At 46.0% G+C, this 19,827-nt stretch overlaps 1 protein-coding gene across 1 annotated transcript; it reads left to right on the top strand.

The window, feature by feature from the left end:
• The first annotated feature begins 1,467 nt into the window (after positions 1-1,467).
• On the top strand, positions 1,468-3,983 carry rasd1 (RAS, dexamethasone-induced 1). The gene is made up of 2 exons (XM_072559483.1): positions 1,468-1,853; positions 2,908-3,983. The coding sequence occupies exons 1-2, from the start codon at positions 1,586-1,588 to the stop codon at positions 3,432-3,434; spliced, it is 795 nt and encodes a 264-aa protein (XP_072415584.1). The 5' UTR covers positions 1,468-1,585; the 3' UTR covers positions 3,435-3,983.
• The last annotated feature ends 15,844 nt before the right edge of the window (positions 3,984-19,827 follow it).

Consider the following 19,827-nt stretch of genomic DNA (forward strand, 5'->3'; position numbering starts at 1 on the left):
GTTGGACTATAATATCCCGTTTGTGTGATTTTTAACTTTGTCCACCCCAGTCTAACCCCGGCACCTCCACACCGATTTCCCCCTTATCGGAACACACATTCAGCTGCATCACCTTGAGTGATGACATGGGAGATTTGATAAAGGATACAGTCACTGCCGTGTGAATTGCTGTGGGGTCCATCCGGAGTGCAATGAGCATTTACGTGTGTGTACATGAGCTCCTTCTGCAGTTGACTTTTTGAGATTGAGTCAACCAGAAGATCTGTGATAATCCGGCGAGTCTTTGAGATATTGTCACTGTATCCTCAATCATAATGAAATTACATAAAAAGACATTGTGCAGATGTGCAACCGGACAATGTCAAAACGCTCCATAACAACTCACTGACAAACCCTTCAAGGTAATGGGGTCCCAAACACCATTCACTCGCTAACATGGAGGGTTCGGGCGGGAATGGGAGATGGAGTTGTGATGCCGTCCGTAGCCCAACAGCCTGACCAGAATCTCCGCTGCCAGGCTGTCAGAGTGAGTGAACACTTCAGGTGCAGTAATAGCGGATCAGATCTTCCTCGCTATCACTCCCCTCCCCCAGTCAGAGGCCCCTGTAAAATAAAATGTAGGGAAAAGAAGGAGAATAGAGTTTAAAACAGAACCGAAGGAATGGTCGGTGGGCGTTGGGTGAATGAGAAAGTGAGGGAGCGGTTCCCAAATTCAGTGCCATTGGAAGAGCAGGCTGAGTGCAGTCCTCCCGCCTGTTTACGGACTGGGAGAGATATTGACTCCCATTCCTGATGAAGGGCTTTTGCCCGAAACGTCGATTTTCCTGCTCCTCGGATCCTGTGCTTTTCCAGCACCACTCTGATCTAAACTCTGGTTTCCAGCATCTGCAGTCCTCACTTTTGCCAACGGACTGGGAACCCGCTGTCATCTTGTGCTAACTTCATAACACCGCGGCTCCTTCAGCCCCAGCTCCAACCTCAACCCCGGACCATTTCTCCCAACGTCCCTCACTGTTTAATGTTCGCCAGTCACGGGAAAGGTTTCTCAGTTTCTCTATTCTGGGCAGGATTTGGATCTCAGGGCTGGGGGTTGAGGGGCGGGGGGGGGGGGGGGGGGGAAGGGTGAACCTTCAGCCTTGTGCACACACTGGCACCGTTCACCCCCACCCACCCCATTCCGTGTGAATGAGGGACAGGGGGTCAGTAGTTGTCAGAACGCTGTGAGGTTTGACTGAATTGAGGAACGGAGTGTCTGTTCGGGCCGAGGACAGTTCCAAACACGCTGCAGTGTCTGGGGCTGCCTTTGCAGAGACTGGGGCCAGGGTTTACTGACGTGCTGTATCTCTCTCTCAGACACACACTGTCCCTCTGTTTACCAGCTCCACGCGGTTGCGTCCTGCAATGACGCCAGTGGCAGGCGCTATAAAAAGCGGCGGAGCTCTGTACTGTCTCGTTGTGTTGCTGAGCTCCTGCTCCTGCTCGGACTCCCTGTGTCTCTAACACCTCCCACCAGTCTCTGTGAGTGTGTGTCTGGACCATCCGCACTGCCCTCCAGATCAGCTTCGCTGTCCCTGTCCCTCTGGTTATGATGAAGATGTCGCCCTGCGACCCAGAGGTTAACATTCCCGCCAAGAACTGCTACCGGATGGTTATCCTGGGCTCCTCCAAAGTGGGCAAAAGCGCCATCGTGTCGCGTTTCCTCAACAGCAAGTTCGAGGACCAGTACACGCCGACCATCGAGGACTTCCACCGCAAGTTTTACAGCATCCGCGGCGATGTGTACCAGCTCGACATCCTGGACACTTCGGGAAACCACCCATTCCCGGCCATGAGGCGCCTCTCCATCCTGACAGGTAACACCACCCTCCACCGGACCGCGGGGATAGACTCACCCCCACACACTCCCTCCACCCCCACACTCTCTCCGTCCACCCCCACACTCTCTCCCTCCACCCCCACACTCTCTCCCTCCACCCCCACACTCTCCCTCCACCCCCACACTCTCCCTCCACCCCACACTCTCTCCCTCCACCCCCACACTCTCTCCCTCCACCCCCACACTCTCTCCCTCCACCCCCACACTCTCCCTCCACCCCACACTCTCTCCCTCCACCCCCACACTCTCTCCCTCCACCCCCACACTCTCCCTCCACCCCCACACTCTCCCTCCACCCCACACTCTCTCCCTCCACCCCCACACTCTCTCCCTCCACCCCCACACTCTCTCCCTCCACCCCCACACTCTCTCCCTCCACCCCCACACTCTCTCCCTCCACCCCCACACTCTCCCTCCACCCCCACACTCTCCCTCCACCCCCACACTCTCTCCCTCCACCCCCACACTCTCCCTCCACCCCCACACTCTCTCCCTCCACCCCCACACTCTCTCCCTCCACCCCCACACTCTCCCTCCACCTCCAAACCACGCACAGCCAAAAACTTATTTAAATTATTTTTAAAAACCCGAAAGGACTACTGGAAATCAGAATTACAAACTTAAATTGCTGGCGAGACTCAACATTCATGGAGAGAAAGCCAAGTTAACGTTTCGGGTCCACTGACCCTTTCTCAGAAACCCTTTAAAGTCACGCTCTTGTGTTTTGAGTTTAAACTTGAGCCTTCCATCCCACCCGGTCAACTTCCAATCTGAGGCGCAACATTTCGCGTTAGTTCTGTGTTGTTGCTCTGTTGAGGGGCAGGAGCTGGTAGTTTTTAGTCTTTAAACTCCTCCGTGAGGGGAGAGAGAGAGAGATCCGGTCTGTTTAAACTGGGATTTTGAGTTGGAAAGGGGAGTGTTTTGAAGGGAGAGTGTCTGACAGCGGGGAAGGGGGAAATGCCGGGAAACATTTGTTGTGTCTCCTGCCTGTCAGCGTGCACTCACGGTGTTCTTGTCTGTGTCTGGTACAGGTGATGTCTTTATCCTGGTCTTCAGTCTGGATAACCAGGACTCCTTTGAGGAAGTTCAGCGGCTCAAGCAGCAGATCATGGAGACCAAGTCGTGCCTGAAGAACAAGACCAAGGATAATATTGACGTCCCGATCGTCATTTGCGGTAACAAGAGTGACCGGGATTTCTACCGGGAGGTGCCCAGGGACAAGATCCAGCGGCTGCTGGATGGTGACTCCAAATGCGCCTATTTTGAGATCTCAGCAAAGAGGAACAGTAATGTGGACGAGATGTTCCAGACCCTGTTCACCATGGCCAAGCTGCCGAGTGAGATGAGCCCGGACTTGCACAGGAAAGTCTCGGTGCAGTACTGTGACATCCTGCACCGAAAAACCTTCCGCAGCCGCAAGCTCAAGGACGACGATGCGTACGGGATCGTAGCGCCGTTCGCCCGGAGACCGAGTGTGCACAGCGACCTGATGTACATCAAAGAGAAGGCATTCGGCGGCACCCACGCCCGGGACAAGGACCGCTGTGTCATCAGCTAAAGTGGCCTGCCCCCTTCAAGCTGAAGTAGGCCGAGAGGTCTGGGGACGGGTGTGTGTTGTGTGTGTGTGTGCTGGGGGCAGGCGGACAGCGAAAAAGGTCACTCACTCCTGCCTCCTCCTGGGGCGCGAACCAGCCCCAGTGACGGCGTTTACTAAAGACTGGCGAGCCCTCTAGCGAGGACAGTGTCGGTCCATCCCGATGATGAGGCGATCTCTCTCACACGGAAGTGGACGCCAGCTCTCACAAACAGGGAGAGAGATACAGGCGCAGGGACTGACAGAAACACACACAAAATTGAGAGGCTGCTGTGACAGGTCTCCTGAGGAATGTTCCTTTTTTTTGTCGTTTTGACTGTGAAATGTTTGTACTTGATTTTTTTTTTCAAAAAGTCAACATATTGTAACCTTGATGTGTGCAACCTCCTACATTGTAGCGCGATGGACGTCAGAACTTGTTTACAATTGCCTTTTTTTTGTATACTGGCAATCAAAAGTTGTACTTGAACAATGAACAAAGTCTTAGTTTTCTAATAAATGTTTTGAAATGAAGCCCGTGTTGTGACCTCTGCTGCTTTCAAATAACGTTTCATATTTCTCCTCGCTTGCTTTGCCAACCAACCAATCAGTGATCGTGCAGTTACTGCATCAGTTCATGAATATCTTACCAATGGTCAAACAAGGATAATAAAGTTCTTTTAAAATAAGGACATTTTTAAAATAAAGTAGCTACAGAAAGAATGTTACTTCCAAGATAATAAACTAAAGGTCAGCACTAATCACTGAAAAATTCAGGGGAAAAGATCTTCAACTGGATAGCGGTGCAAAGGTGGGACATACTGTCACAGGGAGCGGTTGAAGTGAACAGTGTATTTGATATTAAGGGGAAACTAGCCAGGCCAATGGGGGAAAGGAACTAGGGAGTTAGAATGTGGATGGAAAGTGGTTCCGGCAGAACAAACACCGGTGTGGATTGGTGGAACAGTTTCCAATATACAACTTGTATCTCAAAAGAAAATACTGGAGAAGGTGACAAAGCGGATGAAGCCATATGTCTAAACAATGATCAGCAACGAATTCATGCCAACATGTACTGAATCACTTAATTAACATGACTGATTTCCATAACTGGTCATTTACTGCATTGTTCTTTGCAGTGTGCAACTTAGTTGCATGTTTGCCTTGACAGAAAAAAAACAATGCTTCAAATAATTTTGTTGTAAACTACCTTGAGACACGCTCAGGTCTTGAATGGTGCAAAGTAAATACAAGTTGAGAGCGTGGAAAAGCACAGCAAGTCAGGCATCATCGGGTAGCAGGAGAATCAATGTTTCCAGCATAAACCCTTCATCAGGAATGAGGCTGTGAGCCAAAGTGTCTGAGAGATAAATGTGAAGGGGAGTGGGGCTGGGGAGAAGGTAACTGAGAATGTGATAGATAGGTGGATGGAGGTGGGGGTAATGGTGATAGGTCAGAGAGGAGGGTAGAGTGGAATAGGTGGGAAGGAAGATGGACAGGTAGGACAGATCATGAGGGCAGTGCTGAGTTGGAAGGTTGGAACTGGGAGAAGGTGGTGGGAGAGGAAATGGGAAACTGGTGAAACTGATGCTGTGGGGTTGGAGGGTCCTGAGGTGGAAGATGAGACGTTCTTCCTCCAGGTATTCGTGGTGAGAGAGTGGCAATGGAGGAGGCCCAGGACCTGCATGTTGTCAGCAGAGTGGGAGGGGAGTTGAAATGTTGGGCCATGGGACAGTGGGGATGGCTGGTGTGGGTGTCCTGGAGATATTCTCTGAAGCGCTCTGCAAGTAGGCATCCTGTCTCCCCAGTGTAAAAGAGACTGCATTGGAAGCAACAGATACAGTAAATAACGTGTGGAAGTGCAGGGAAAACTCTGATGGATGTGGAAGGCTCCTTTGCACTTTGCACAGAGGTGAGGGGGAGGTGTGGGAGCAGAGGTGTTCTGTCTTCGTTGTGGTTGGAGGGGTGGGATTCAAGGGCAGACGTGCAGGAAGTGGATAAGATGTGCTGGAGGGCATCATCAACCCCGTGGGAGGGGAAATTGCAGTCTTTTAAAGGAGGAGGCCACCTGGTATGATCTGTGGTGGAACTGGTCCTCCTGGGAGCAGATGTAGCAGAGGCGGAGGAATTGGGGATAAGGGAGGCTGGATGGGAGGAAGTGTAATTCAGGTAAGCTGTGGGAGTCAATAGATTTGGAGAAAATGTCAGTGTTGAGTCAGTCACCATTGATGGAGATGGAGAGGTCCAGGATGGGGAGGGAAGTGTCAGAGGTGGTCCAGGTGAATTTAAAGTCAGGATGGAATGGGTTGGTGAAGTTGATGAACTGCTTGACCTGCTCGTGGGAACATGAGGTGGCGCCGATGCAGTCATCAATGTAATGGAGGAAAAGGTGGTGTAACTGCGGAATATGAACTGTTCCACATAACTGACAAAGAGACAGGAATCTGGAGGAAGTGGGAGGGATCCAAGGAGAAATTGTTGACGGTGAGGACCAGTTCACCCAAATGAATGAGAGTGTCAGTGGAAGGGTACTGGTAGAGACATCGGAAGAAATGGAAGGCTTGGAGGCCCTGGTCATGGCAGATGGAGGTATATAGGGACTGGATGTCCATAGTGACAATGAGGTGTTGGAGGCTGAGAAAGCAAAAGTCTTGGAGGAGGTGGAGGGCATGGGTGGTGTCCCAAACTTTTGTGATGAGTTCCCGGACCAGGGGGATAGGACAGTATCAAAGTATGTGGAGATGAATTTGGTAAATACAAATAATTTTCAGTAGCTGTCCAGGTATCTACAACACTTAAATTCATTCACAGCAAACATGAGAAACAGGACTCTCACCTCCCAACTCAGCATTTTCCTTTGGATTCAGCATTGAATTGAGCAGTTACATGCAATGAACTCATTCCACTTTGCCTTGTGCAGTCTTGAACCGTGTTTTTCACGTTTTTGCTTTTAGACAGAGCTGTTAGTTATTCTATCATTTACATTCTGGATGAAATGCTTTTTCTTTAAACTTATAATCATTGCTATTTCCTTTGCTTTCTGTTCCATGCTCTCTGTCCTCTGTCCTATCCCAGACCTTTCTTTTGTTCTTCCTTTCCCCCTCTCCTTTCTATAGTGGTAAGACACATCACATTTCCAATATACACATAGAAAGTGCAGGAGAGATACCCCAGGACCGGGGGCAGATCCGTAGAGAGAGAATTACAGTTAAGTCTTATATGAATTTTTCAGAATTACATTGACTTTCTGGCTTCCAATCCAGGTTGGAGTCATGACCTGACACATAGGAAGATGATTCTGTCTGTTCTGGGGGTCAGTCATCTCAGCTCCAGGACATGGATGCAGGAGTTCCTCAGGGTAGTGTCATTGTCCCAACCACCTTCAGCTACTTCATCAATGACCTTCCCTCCATCATAAGGTGAGAGGTGGGGATGTTCATCGATGATTGCAAAATATTCAGCACCATTCACACCTCTTAAGATTCTGAATTATGTTGAGATACAACAAAATCTGGACAATATCCAGGCTTGGTCTGACACGTGGCAAGTAACATTCGCAGTATACAAATACCAGACTCTCCAATAAGAAACAATCTAGCCACTGCCCTTTGAGTTTCAATGGTGTTACTATCACTAATGCCCACTATCAGGATCCTGGGATTTACCCATTGACCAGAAACTCAATTAGACTCACCATATAAACATAGTGGCTACAAGACCAAGTCAGAGGTTAGGAATACTGCAGTGAGAAACTCACCTCCTACATCCCCAAAGTCTGGCCACCATCTACAAGGCACAAGTGAGAAGTGTGGTGGAATTCTAATCACTTGCCTGGATGGTACAGCTGCAACAACCCTCAAGAAGCTTGACACCATCCAGGACAAAACAGACCCCTTGATTGACACCACATCCACAAACATCCTCTCTAGCAGCAGTGTGTACCATCTAAAAGATGAATTGCAGACATTCACCAAAGCTCCTTAGCATTTTCTAAACCCAGGTCCTCTTCGCTCTCGAGGGTCAAAGACAGCAGATACATGGGAACACCTCCACCTCAAGTAGACCTCCCTACCCCTAAGACATTACCCATGGTAATATATCACCATTCTTTCAATGTCTCTGGTAAGGGAGACACTCCTCAGTAATATACAGTTTGTGTCACGTCACAAGTGCAAAAAGAATTTGTACTAATGCCCTAACCAGGGTGGGGTGGGAGTTGGCAGCACAGGGACACTTTGTATCCTAAACCTACTTGGCAGGGAGCACTGTCACCATGGGGTAGTTCAGTGCCTGTTTTTGAACTGGCAGGGTTTGTCACAAGGAACTAGTTAGGGACTTCCTGTGTTCCCATTCCTCAGTGGCTGTCTCCTGGAGAATCTCACTAAGGAAGATTGATCCATACAGGAGTATTGAGATGGAATGCAGACAGTAGGTGCTGTGAACAATTCATCAGGGAGAAGGTAAATGAGTTGCAACAAGAATTGTTTTGACCAGTCAAACTACAACCGGATTCATTCCTCCCATGGACCAACCAGGTCATACCCACTACCGGTGTTCAGGTCATGCCCACCACCTCACCATTCTGGAACTCTCCCCACCCCAACTAGCACTCTCTCCTCCCCCTCCCAACCTTTTTCTGATGCTCCCCTTACCCCCACATCTAGTACTGAAGAAAGGTTATACCCAACCTCTTCACCCCCTAATGTTGCCTGGCTTGTGTTTCTCCAACCTCCTGTTTTTCTACTGTGGGGTTTTGTCAGTCAGCAGGGGTGTGGGGGTGTAGTGTTCCCAAGGACAGGAAGCCTTACTATCCTGTGGAATAGTGTCCTGTCATATATCTGTATATATTGGATACGCGTTCAGCTGTGTGCTGATGATAACTATCTCTATCGGCATCGCCTTCTTTGCTCACCCTTAAACTGACAGATTACCTGAATAAACAGCCGAGCCAAAACGCACTGCGACCAAAGACTGGAGCCAGAACTTATTGCCCTTTATTAACATTAATTCCCTTGCAAAGACTTTTTCCTTCCCAGTAATTGGGCCAGACAATGCTGAAATGTGTGAATGTTCAATAAACCATTCAACGCCACACCTTACCAGGACCACGTACTAACTCATGGAACTGTCTATCTCCCTCCTCTCGCAACCTCAGTGAGGTTACAATCCTTCTGAATGTTCCTGCCACTTCCAAACTAGATTATTTCTAATGTCTTCTTTCATACTCCGTATTAAATAAGAAGTAGCTTATCCAGTATTAGCTCTTGTCCTGAAATACGTACAGGTCACTTCCTGCCAATTAAATTAAGTTTTAAATCTAAGTCCTCAAACCCCTTTGCAAATCTACAATCCCCTAACTTTCACTGTCCTACTGTCTTTGCTCTTCCCGATCTAGTCTTTTGTGCAGACTCTCAATCATTGATCATTAATGTTCCCGTAAACTACCGATCTCTAGAACCGTTTCCCTAAACCTTCCTTACTTCCCTCCCCTACCTTTTTTTTAATCATTTCGTTGATCAAACTTTTCAGTCAGCCTTCCTACTCGATGTTCCCCTTTTCTCTACTACCGTATAAGGCACCTGGGGCGTTTTCTATACTCCAGGCAGACCATTCTAGTTTGTTGTGAAGGGTGTGCATGTCTTTAAATCATTTATTTTTGTTTCCATTTTAGAGCTGCTAAAGTATTTCTCCTTGGGCTACAAACCAGCAGAGTTTGCAAAGTGAATCAAAAAGGCATTAAGCGCCAATAACAATCAGATGTTGCAGTTGTATCTAAATGAGGAGAAAACATGCACCAAATGTGCTATCGCGAATTTCAATCTCACTGAATAACCTCTGAATAAAACTAGTATTCCAGGAGTTCAGAAAAATGCTTTACTCGTCATTTCAACCCTCTTGCCAAAGTATAACAGACTGCACAGTTACATCAAAGGCGTTTTGAAGTGTATTTGCGAAAGTAGCACCCTTGAGAAGTCTGCCCGTAAAATAACGCTGAGGTTCTCATCAAAAACTGTTGTACGCTTCTTAGAAATGCTGTAACAAGTTACTGTTAAAACTTCACACCCGTACAGTTAAACATCAGTCTGTTTGATGTAATTTGGTCTGGAATCGAAACCTTAAGAGCCACGTTGTGAAAACCAAATCAAAAACCAATAACCTCCACCAGAAACAGTTGAGCTCATTTATTTAGTAAGTACACATGGACCCAAGGAAGGAGCCTGAGCTGCAGAATTGCAGTGTCCTTGTCAAGAACATTATGAACTTGGGATGGTCAAGTGCTTTGCTTACAGATATGCCATTTCAAACGGACAGCCCACTCTGACAAAATATCTGTGAAAACTCTCAATTGTGCCACTTGTTATTCTGAACAAACCCTGCAACAACAGATGAGTCACGTCTGCTAAATTGATTTATTTCAAGCAATTTAGGCACCATTTTCTCACAATTTCACCTTGTCATTCCTTGTCTTTGTGCTGAAACAAACGACAATGTAATGCACCAAATTTTTTTTCGGGAAAACAGTATTTTATCTCTAAAATACACATTTGACATTAATTTATAGAGGGCATTTGCCAAGGTTTCTGTGCAATCAGTATAATGTAATAATTAATTATGTTAAGGTGTGGTTGTCAGATCACATTAAGAAAATTATGCCCAGTTTTGGTGGGAACATATAAAAAACACAAAAATAAATTTGAAATGAAAGGGGATAATAGTCAGATAATGGTCAGAGACAAATTTAAGCCCATTGCATAGAATAAGAGGATGTTTATGGAAAAATCTATAAGCAGAAGGATCATTATGTAAAATTCAGGTATCACTCATTTCAAACAAAAATGAGGAGTCTTCAATGGTGGGAGTAGAGTCCTTGAATATTTTCAAGGTGGATAGATTTTTGCTAAGCAAATGGATGAAAGGTTATCAGGGATAGGCAGGAGTGCCAATTTGAGGTTACAATCAGATCATCCATGATCTTATTGAATGGAGGGACAGGCTCAAGCGGCTGAACAGCCTATTCCTGCTCCCAACTCACATGATAATAGATGATGGAGGACCTTATGGTGTACTGAGGGAACAGACAATGGCCATCTCCTGTACTGTCCTGAATTTGTCACGTGTTAAGCTGCCTATCTCTGTGCAGTAGAGTACAATTGTGTTAGTATAAAGTATTTTTACTCTGATCACGAGTCTACTTTTGTTATAAGGTTCCTTCAAACACTTTACCAAAGTAACTGGAAACATATTAGCAACTTGCCAGTTTTGGGGTTCAGCTCATACAGGAGTTGGATACTGATAATGGTCAACGTTCTTTCAGTAAAGACTTTCACAGATCACCAGGATTGGTCCTTAATTTTGTTTTGTTGAACTTTTCCTTTCTCACCTTTTCATCAGTTTCTAAAAAAAAATTAATTCTCAGATGGTGGGCATCTCTGACAGGCTGACTTTCTATTTTTCCTAGTTGATGTTAATCCTTTAGGCCAAGATGCTGACAGTTGTTTAATACCACTGAGGTAAAGTTTGAGGCTACATCAGCAGACAGGTTAAATCAGCCATGTTGGAACAATATGGGCCAGGCCAGGTAAGTAGAACAGGATTTCTTCCCTGGGGGCCATCAGTAAACCAGCTGAGTTGTCAGAATACAAATATATTTTATTTGCTCCTCTGTGGTAACGTGTTCAAGTGTTCCTCTCCCTGATGATATACACACAGTATTCAGATCCACTCCTCACTAATTTCCCATTCTTCAATGAGGGAAGTGATTAGTTCACTTGGTCATGTACAAGTGAACTTACAGAGCAAGATGGGTCATGCTCTGCAGCAGTTACTTCATTTCTCCCCCTGTGAGCTGTGTGCATTTTCATTTCTCTAAACCATTAGACCTCAATGGTTTTGGAGGTTCTGAGAATGCATCCAATCAAAGGCTGACCTTATTCTCAAGGGTAACAGTGGACACTCCATTCTGAGCATTTTAGGTTGTATCTATCATGATGACAAATTAGAACCCCGAATTATTTAGAAGTGTATTGAAGTTTTGAACAAGACTTGCTTTTTTGAAAAACAAAGACTGCAAGCCAAGTCTGGCTCATAATTTAAATTCTAAGTATGGATTTTACTGACTGCCAAAAGATTCCATGTGTGCACCTTGAATGGTGCACCTTGTAGGGTACCAAGGACTCTTCAAAGAGAAATTTAGGAAAAAAACATAGCAAGAGTAGGCCACTTGGCTCCTTGAGCCTGCTCTGTGAGATAAACTTCAAAATGTAGAGGGTTAAGGCAATCTACCTATCTCCTCTAAACAGGAAAACCTCTCTTCTGGTTGATATTTCAGATTGTGGATGAGTCAAAAAACACATTTGTTTTATACCTTTCTAGCAATACGCAAATAGGGATTAAAACCAACTTCAATCCCTAAGCGGTGTGTTTTAGGAGACTAATGTGCTATGAACATCATAAATTGAGGACAGTCATTAAACATCCTTGCATGGCAGTTCAAGATAAAATACATTATTTACTTTGCATACTGAAAGCCAGTCACTATTGAGAGGAAACAGGACAGAAGAACCTGCAAAGTCAAGAATGGTGAGATCTGCTGTACAACTACCAATGTCAACACTTCCAGTATCTCTCAATGTAATAGCTGCAACATGCCACTACCTACACTTCATCAACAACCCAGAGACTGATCATGTGTCTTTTCACTTCCATCATTTTCTCATTGCTAATTTGTGGTACAGGTGCTACATTATTACTCAGTCATAGAGATATGCAGCACGAAAACAGACCCTTCGGTCCAACTCATTGGTGCCGATCAGGTATCCTAACCTAATCTATTCCCATTTGCCAGCACTCAGCCCATATCCCTCTAAACCTTCCTATTCATATACCCAGGAGGAGAAAGTGAGGACTGCAGATGCTGGAGATCAGAGCTGAAAATGTGTTGCTGGAAAAGCGCAGCAGGTCAGGCAGCATCAAAGGAGCAGGAGAATCGATGTTTCGGGCATAAGCCCTTCTTCAGGAATGAGGAAAGTGTGTCCAGCAGGCTAAGATAAAAGGTAGGGAGGAGGGACTTGGGGGAGGGGTGTTGGAAATGCGATAGGTGGAAGGAGGTTAAGGTGAGGGTGATAGGCCAGAGTGGGGTGGGGGCGGAGGTCAGGAAGAAGATTGCAGGTTAGGAAGGCGGTGCTGAGTTCGAGGGATTTGACTGAGACAAGGTGGGGGGAGGGGAAATGAGGAAACTGGAGAAATCTGAGTTCATCCCTTGTGGTTGGAGGGTTCCTAGGCAGAAGATGAGGTGCTCTTCCTCCAACCGTCGTGTTGCTATGGTCTGGCGATGGAGGAGTCCAAGGACCTGCATGTCCTTGGTGGAGTGGGAGGGGGAGTTGAAGTGTTGAGCTACGGGGTGGTTGGGTTGGTTGGTCCGGGTGTCCCAGAGGTGTTCTCTGAAACGTTCCCCAAGTAGGCGGCCTGTCTCCCCAGTATAGAGGAGGCCACATCGGGTGCAGCGGATGCAATAGGTGATGTGTGTGGAGGTGCAGGTGAATTTGTGGCTGATATGGAAATGCAAAACTTGCGCCCACACCTCCCCCCTTCCTTCCCTCCAAGGCCCCAAGGGATACTTCCATATCCACCACAAATTCACCTGCACCTCCACGCACATCATCTATTGCATCCGTTGCACCCGATGTGGCCTCCTCTATATCGGGGAGACAGGCCGCCTACTTGCGGAACGTTTCAGAGAACACCTCTGGGACACCCGGACCAACCAACCCAACCACCCCGTGGCTCAACACTTCAACTCCCCCTCCCACTCCACCAAGGACATGCAGGTCCTTGGACTCCTCCATCACCAGACCATAGCAACACGACGGCTGGAGGAAGAGCGCCTCATCTTCTGCCTAGGAACCCTCCAACCACAAGGGATGAACTCAGATTTCTCCAGTTTCCTCATTTCCCCTCCCCCCACCTTGTCTCAGTCAAATCCCTCGAACTCAGCACCGCCTTCCTAACCTGCAATCTTCTTCCTGACCTCTCCGCCCCCACCCCACTCTGGCCTATCACCCTCACCTTGACCTGCTTCCACCTATCGCATTTCCAACGCCCCTCCCCCAAGTCCCACCTCCCTACCTTTTATCTTAGCCTGTTGGACACACTTTCCTCATTCCTGAAGATGGGCTTATGCCCGAAACGTCGATTCCCCTGCTCCTTTGATGCTGCCTGACCTGCTGCGCTTTTCCAGCAATACATTTTCAGCTATTCATATACCCATCCAGATGACTTTAATTGCTACAATTGTACCAGCCTCCACTACTTCCTCTGGCAACTCATTCCATACACGCACCACCCTCTGTATGAAAAGTTGCCCCTTAAGTCCCTTGCAAATTTTCCCCCTCTCACCCTCCAGTTCTGGACTGTCCCACGCTAGGGAAAAAACCTTGTCTATTGACACTATCTATGCCCCTCAAGATTACCCCCCCTCCCCTCCCCGGGAAAACAGCCCCAGCTTATTCAGCCTCTCCAACCCTGGCAACATCCTTGTAAACCATTTCTGAACCCTTTCAAGTTTCACAATATCCTTCTGATAAGAGGGTGACCAGAACTGCCCACAATATTCCAAAAGTGGTCTAACCCATGTCCTGTACAGCCACAACATGACCTCCCAACTCCTATACTCAATGCTCTAACCAATAAAAGAAAGCATACCAAATGCCTATTTTATGACTTCTTTCCAAATTTTGTACCAAATAAACTCACTCTTTCTTTAACTTAAGAAAGCCTGGTTAAACTGGTTCATTTTAAAACATAAATTAATTTGGTCAGACAGCAAGGCAGCCACAAGAGAAGAGAATCTTTTAACTAATCTTGTGACTAACCGAGGGGTGAGTGAATAAAGAAATGATGCCATTTCATCTCTCTACACCTAGAAACATAACATGGAGTATCCTGACTGGAGCTGTCACAAATTGGGGAACCTCTCCATAAGTGTAACATATCATTGATGGATTTATCCATTCATCTACCTAATGTAGTTCACATCAGAACTTCAAAGAACCAATTGTATCAAATTTTAAAGGAAAATGCCAAAACATAGGAAGTAGAAGATCTAGCAATATATGTCAAGAGAGAATTCAATTGTTCAACTAATCAATGTTCTTAGACTAGTGATAATGGGCGGCACGGTGGCACAGTGGTTAGCACTGCTGCCTCACAGCGCCAGTAGACCCAGGTTCAACTCCTGCCTCAGGCGACTGTCTGTGTGGAGTTTGCACGTTCTCCCCATGTCTGCATGGGTTTCCTCCGGGTGCTCCGGTTTCCTCCCACAGTCCAAAAACGTGCAGGTCAGGTGAATTGGTCATGCTAAGTTGCCCATAGTGTTAGGTGCAGGGGTAAATGTAGGGGAATGGGTCTGGTGGGTGCGCTTTGGCAGGTCGGTGAGGACTTGTTGGCCCAAGGGAACTGTTTCCACACTGTAAGTAATCGAATCTAAATAATAATGTCAGTCTCGTGTTACCATTGTTCAATTAATCAATGTTGTTGATATTTCAGATTGTAACCTTTAATCAAAACAAATTGCAGCATGTGGAGTACTTATGGCATAATGGTGTAGTCACAGAATCCCTACATCGTACACCACCTTTGGCCCATGATGTTGTGCCAAGCATTTATCTTAATCTAAGATCAACTTAACCTACGAACCCCTCAATTTACTGCCATGCATGCGATTGTCCAGCAGTCACTAATAAGTCGCTAATGTCTCTGACACTGCTACACCATTGGCAGTGCATTCCACACACCCACCACTCTCTGCATAAAGAACCTACCTTACTCCAATCACCTTGAAATTATGACCCCTCATGACAACCATTTCGGCCCTGGGGAAATGTCTCTGGCTCTCTACTTGTGGGAGAAGAGAAACCAATTTGACTGTCAAAGCCATTTTCCCTGAGTACAGGAGATATGCTAGCTAAATTGCTGAAGCTATTCACAGGAATTGGCTGTGACAGTCATTTCCCTGACCAGAGGAAACATGTTAGTTAAATGGCCCGCTAATTGGACTCTCTCACTAACAATGCTGCTAAACCTCCACACCCACTGATAAGTTCGCCCGAGGGGTCTCTCTCTGTGGGAACGCCAGCTAAAACAATGCCCCTGCAGACAAGATGTCACCAAACTATTTAATATTGATAGTCACTGACTATTTGCCACTATGAACAGGATGCTACTCAATCAGTTTCAAATGTTCAATGTTCTTAGACTGGTAATATTGTCAGCCTCCAGTTACTATTGTTCAATTAATCAAGATGTGGAGGAGTCAGTGTTGGACTGGGGTGTACAAAGTTAAAAATCACACAACACCGGGTTATAGTACTAGCTTTTGGAGTGCTGCTCCCTCATCAGGGATGAAGGAGCAGTGTTCCGACAGCTAGTGTTTCCAAATAAACCTGTTGGACTATACTTAACTCAATTAATCAATGTTGTTAAACCAGTAGTAATGTTAGTCTTTCGAATATTGTTAAACTCCCCATCATAGTTAGACCTGTATTGTTCAGCTATTTGTAACACTTTATACACTGTCTACCTAGATCTGAGCAGAGAGGTTATGACTCATCAGCATTGAGTCATTCCAAGATGAGTGGTCATTGATCTCTTCCTACAATATTGCAAAATAAACAAATGTGGCAATTTCACAAGGTCTGCTTATGAGGTTTATTGGAAACGGGACATTTCATTGACACTATCTTTGCCTCTCATTACCTTGTACACCTCTGTCAAGTCACCTCTTTCTTCTCTCCAGTGTGGAAAGCCCTAACTCACTCAATCTCTCTTTATAAGTCCTCCAATCCAGGCAGCATCCTGGTAAATCTTTTCTGCACCCTCTCTAAAGCATCTACATCCTTCCTATAATGAGGTGACCAGAGCTGGACACAATATTCCAAGTGTGTCTAATCAGGGATTTATAGAGCTGCAGCAAAACCTTGCAGAGCTCTTAAACTCAATCCCCCCATTAATGAAAGCCAAAACACCACAGGCTTTCTTAACAACCCTAACAACTTGGGTGGCAATTTTGAGGGACGTGGACCCCAAGGTCCTACTATTCCTCCAGACTGCCAAGAATCCTGTCTTTAAGCCTGTTTTCAGCGTTCAAATTTGATCTTCCAAAATGAATCACTTCGCATTTATCCAGGTTGAACTCCATCTGCCACTTCTCAGCCCAGCTCTGCATCCTGTCAATGTCTTGTTGTTACCTGCAACAGCCCTTGACACTATCTACAACACCACTGACCTTTGTGTCATCGGCAAACTTACTAATCCACCCGTCCACTTCTTCAACCAAGGCATTTTAAAAAACTACGAAGAGCACAGGGCCAAAAACAGATCCCCAAAGGACAGTACTGGTCACCGAATTCCAGGCAACCGACAATGTGGAAAAATGCCATTCGGCCTATCGAATCTGCACTAACCCTCTGAAGAGCATCCCACGCAGACCCAACATGACCCCACCCCCCACCCTACCCCTGAAACCCTGCATATCCCATGGCTCATCCATCTAGCCCGCACATTCCTTCGACACCATGTGGCAAAACCTGCACATCATTGGATTGTGAGGAAACTGGAGTAGCCAGTGGAAGGCCACACAGACATGGGGAGAATGTCTGTGTGGAGTTTGCACAGTCTCCCAAATCTGGGATCAAACCTGGGTCCCTGGCACTGTGAGGCAGTGCCACTGACCCACTGGAGTAGTTATCCAATTTATAAATTCTGGAATTGAAAGTTTGTCCCAGCAGTGATGATTCTGAAACAATCACGGATTGTTGTAAAAAAAACTTAATTCACTCATGTTCTTTAGGGAAGGAAATCTGCCATTCTTACCTGTTCTGACCCACATATGACTTCAGACCCACAGTAATGAAGTTTGCTCTTAACTGCCCTCTGAAATAATTTAACAAACCAATTAGGGATGGGCAAGCAATTTGACCTAGCTAGCGACTGCCATATCCCATGAATGAAATCTTTAAAAATCAGTTTTAAGGGCGTGCAACAGGATAAGAGTCAGCCATTCGGTTCAACCAGTCCATGCCAAACGTAATCCCAAACTAAACTAGTCCCTGCCTGCTCCTGGCCCATAAGTCTCTAAACTTTTCCTGTTCATGTATCTATTTAAATGCCTTTTAAATACTGTAATTGTACCCACATCCACTACTTCCTCGGGAAGCTCATTCCACACTCAAATCACCTTCTGTGTAAAACATTTGCCTCATATATGCCCATTATTTTAAAACATTGAATGTTATTCCTCACCCTCCTATGCTCTAGGAAATGAAGACCAAGTTTCTTCTTATAACTCAAACCTTCCAGACTTGGCAACATCCTTGAATCGTTTTTACATCATGGGCGGCACGGTGATTAGCCTCACAGTGCCAGAGACCCGGGTTCAATTCCCGCCTCAGGCAACTGTCTGTGTGGAGTTTGCACATTCTCCCCGTGTCTGTGTGGGTTTCCTCCGGCTGCTCCGGTTTCCTCCCACAGTCCAAAAATGTGCAGGTCAGGTGAATTGGCCATGCTAAATTGCCCATAGTGTTAAGTGAAGGGGTAAATGTAGGGGAATGGGTCTGGGTGGGTTGCTCTTCAGAGGGTCGGTGTGGACTTGTTGGGCCGAAGGGCCTGTTTCCACACTGTAAGTAATCTAATCAGTTTAATAACATCCTGCATGTCGTAGGGTGACTGGAATTGTTTGCAGCATTCCAAATGTGGCCAAACCAATGAACTGTATAGCTATTTTTGCAAGGTTTGTAGCTCAGGTTGAAGTTTAGGGTGTAGGTTTGCTCTCTGAGCTGTAGGTTTGATATCCAGATGTTTCATTACCTGGCTAGATAACATCATCAGTGGCGACCTCCAAGTGAAGCGAAACTTTTGTCTCCTGCTTTCTATTTATTCTATAAATACAAAGCAGGAGACAACAGCTTCGCTTCACTTGGAGGTCGCCACTGATGATGTTACCTAGCCAGGTAATGAAACGTCTGGATATCAAACCTACAGCTCAGCGAGCAAACCTACACCTTGTATAGCTATAACATGATGCCCCAACTCTTGTACTCAATGCTCTGAAGGCAAATGTACCAAACTCCTTCACCACTTTGTCTACCTGTGACATCACTTTCAAAGAACTGTGTACCTGCCCCCCTGGCTCTACGTCTTTGACAACACTCCCCAGGCCCCTACCATTAATTATGTAAGTTCTGCCCTGCTTTGTCTTACCAAAATACGATACCTCACATTTATCTGCACTAAACTCCATTTGCCATTCCTCGGCACAGTTGACAAGATTCTGTTATATTCTTAGACATCTTTCTTTATTGTCCACTATACTACCAATTTTAGCGCCACCTGCAAACTTCCTAACCATGCCTCCTATATTCACATCCAAATTATTTATACATATAAATAATGAACAACAGTGGACCTAGCACCAATCCTTGTGGCACACTGCTAGTCAGAGGTCACCAGTCTGAAAAAACAATCTTCTTCCACCACCCTGTCTCCTACTATCAAGACAATTTTGTATCCACTTGGCTAACTCTCCCTGGATCCCATGTGAACTCTCTAACCTTACTAACCAGTCTTACCGTGTAGTACCTTTTCAAAGGCGTTGCTAAATTCGATGGATACGCCTACCACTCTGCCATCTTCTTGGCCACCTCTTCAAAAAACACAATCAAGCCACAATTTCCCACACACACACAGCCATGTTGACTATCCTTAATCAGTCCTTCCCTTTCCAAATGTCTCTCAGAATCCCCTCTAACAACTTCGCCACCACAGACACGAGGCTCACTGGTCTAATTCCCTGGCTTTTCCTCACGGCCTTTCTTAAATAACAGGATAGCATTAACCATGCTATTATCATCTCACCCATGGCTGTCAATGATATAAATATCTCTGCTAGGGGTCCTACAATTTCCTCCCTAGCTCTCCAAAATGTCCTAGCATACAGTTGATCAGATTCTGGGGTTTTATCTACCTTTTTGCATTTTAGGATCTCCTTTTTTGTAACATGGACACATTTCAAGACATCACTATTTACATCCTCAAGCTTCCCTGTCTTTCTCCATAGCAAGTACTGACAAGCAACATTTGTTTAGGATCTCACCTATTTCCAGTAGCTCTACACATAGAAAGCCTTGTAGATCTTTTAGAGGCTTCTGTGCTAGCCTCCTCCTTCTCTTTGTTTCACTACTGTTGAAGATTCCACTCCCCTGCCAGACTAGCTTAAACCCTTCCACTTAGCTCTAACAAATCTCCTTTGCCACAGTGACTAATAGAATCATTGATAGACACATTTTTCACATTCCCTACAGTATGGAAACAGACCCTTTAGCCT

Source organism: Chiloscyllium punctatum, chromosome 40 (genome assembly GCF_047496795.1).
Source record: "Chiloscyllium punctatum isolate Juve2018m chromosome 40, sChiPun1.3, whole genome shotgun sequence".
Taxonomy (NCBI): Eukaryota; Metazoa; Chordata; class Chondrichthyes; order Orectolobiformes; family Hemiscylliidae; genus Chiloscyllium; species Chiloscyllium punctatum.